This window comes from Coffea eugenioides, unplaced genomic scaffold, assembly GCF_003713205.1.
Source record: "Coffea eugenioides isolate CCC68of unplaced genomic scaffold, Ceug_1.0 ScVebR1_1846;HRSCAF=2776, whole genome shotgun sequence".
NCBI classification, from domain to species: domain Eukaryota; kingdom Viridiplantae; phylum Streptophyta; class Magnoliopsida; order Gentianales; family Rubiaceae; genus Coffea; species Coffea eugenioides.
Window position 1 is genome coordinate 34,124 of NW_020862278.1, and position 2,204 is coordinate 36,327.

Genomic DNA, 2,204 nt, shown 5'->3' on the forward strand with positions numbered 1-2,204 from the left:
AAATTTCAGATCTAATAAGAAAAGTATAAAAAAAATGCAGAACTTTCAAAAAAGAAATCTAAGGAGTGAACAAAACTCCTATTAAAAGAATTTAGGAGAGATAAAACTATCACTAAGAAATTTAGGAGAGAGAGAACACTTCTATTAAACAAAACTTAAGAAAAGCTGCTATTTAAACAAAATAAGAAAAGAAGAAAGAAATTAGAGGTATGGCCCTCCTCCCCTGTGGGAGGAAGAAAGTTGGCTGCAAGAGGAAAGGGTTGGAGAAAAGGCAGGGGAGATGCTTTGATTCAATTCAGTTTTTTGATCCAGTATTGGGACCATGTGCCAAAGTGGTCATAAATATTTTGTTGGTCACTACTCAAGCTAGAAATGAATAAATTCTTGGGTTATTATCATTTTATCCCCTTAAACTATATCACTACTATCAGTTTACTCTCTTACATCTTTGGATCTATCAGCGAATAACTTCGCTACCTTCCTCCCAAGCCAATTATCCACTTTAACTGCCCTAATTTCACTTTATCTTGGCTACAATCACTTTCAAGGCTCTATCCCAAGCTCTATTGCCAACATTTCCAACCTTCATTATCTTGATCTGTCTTATAACAATCTTAGCTCCTCAAGCTCTTTACCAAGTGAAGTATTCACATCAAAGGACTTGATTACACTTGATATAAGTGGTAATCACTTAAATGGTCAAATTCCAAGCACAGTTGGCAATTGTACCAAGCTAAAATACCTTTTCCTAAATCATAATGCTCTATCTGGTTCAATTCCATCAAATTTAGGAAGATGTACCAAGCTAGAATACCTTGACCTAAATGATAATGCTATATCTGGTTCAATTCCATCAAATTTAGGAAAACTGTCATCCTTGGAGTGCTGGGATGTATCTCACAACAAACTCACTGGAACTCTTCCTGAAAGTCTTGGGCAGCTTTCCAAACTTAAAGAGCTTCGTATTTACGACAATTTAATGGAAGGCATTGTGAGTGAGAGTCACTTCGACAATCTGACAGCTTTAAGGAATTTTGATGCATTTGGAAATTCCTTGACCTTAAAAGTAAGTGCAAGTTGGACTCGTCGTGTCCAATTTGAAACACTTCAACTGAGTTCGTGGAAGCTGGGTCCCCAATTTCCTACATGGATCCGATCACAAAAATTCCTTCAGGATTTGAACTTGTCCTTCACAGGAATTTCAGATACCATTCCACCTTGGTTATTCAATTCATCATTGGGATCTATAGACCTTTCTCACAATCAACTCCATGGTAAGAGCTCAAATATCTCTGAAATTGTTAAAGGTTAATATGTGCATTATAGTCAAACATATTCAATGGCCCACAGCCACAACTAATTTTTCATTATTTGACATATTTAGACCTTTCTCATAATTTGTTTTCAGGAGGTATCTCTCCCGTTTTGTGTGAAGTGAAGAATGAAATACAAGTTCTTGAATATCTTTGGTATCTGGATCTTGGGGAGAATTCTCTATCAGGAGAAATTCCTGACTGTTGGATGAATTACCCATACTTGAATCACATCAACCTCAACAGCAATAACTTCACTGGAAGCATTCCAAGGTCATTGTTTCATTTGGAAGATCTGGATTATTTAGGTTTGGGTAATAACAGTCTCACTGGTCCGATAACATTTGACTTTGTAAATCTTGAATAAATAAGTTTGGAATTCGGAACCCTAGAAGAGACTTGTGGAGCCATTTGATGTTTGAGCCTATGGGTAAAAATAAGATCGATATCAAAAGTGACTTTGTGTACTGTTAGGTCATACTACAATCCCAAATATTTCATATAATTTTTAACAGTGGTTAATGGATTCACCATTCTGGGTGTGTGTGTTTATTATTTACTATTGAAAGACAAGCAAGACCAGAGAGGTGTACTGGTGTGTGGTGAGTTCTTCGTCAAGGCTCTTAAAGCCTCCCCACTTCCCTTTCTCCCCATAAGCTTGTTCCCACATCGGTGGTGATAAGTATGTGTGTGTAGGATTTAAGGTCCATAGAATTTACCTAGAAGTCAGCAATTGCCTTTTGGATAAACTTGTGGAGCTACCTTAGATTCTGGGTGTGTGTGTTTATTATTTACTGATGACGTTCCTTTTTTTGATATAAATGAAAGAAAACGCATATCAAACTGTAAACTTGAAATGAACTTCTCCCAATAAATGCTTGGATGGATATT

At 36.4% G+C, this 2,204-nt stretch overlaps 1 protein-coding gene across 1 annotated transcript; it reads left to right on the top strand.

Annotated features, from left to right (window-relative positions):
* The first annotated feature begins 209 nt into the window (after nucleotides 1–209).
* LOC113755915 (receptor-like protein EIX1) lies at nucleotides 210–1,680 on the top strand. The gene is made up of 3 exons (XM_027299776.1): nucleotides 210–324; nucleotides 462–1,307; nucleotides 1,409–1,680. The coding sequence occupies exons 1-3, from the start codon at nucleotides 210–212 to the stop codon at nucleotides 1,678–1,680; spliced, it is 1,233 nt and encodes a 410-aa protein (XP_027155577.1).
* The last annotated feature ends 524 nt before the right edge of the window (nucleotides 1,681–2,204 follow it).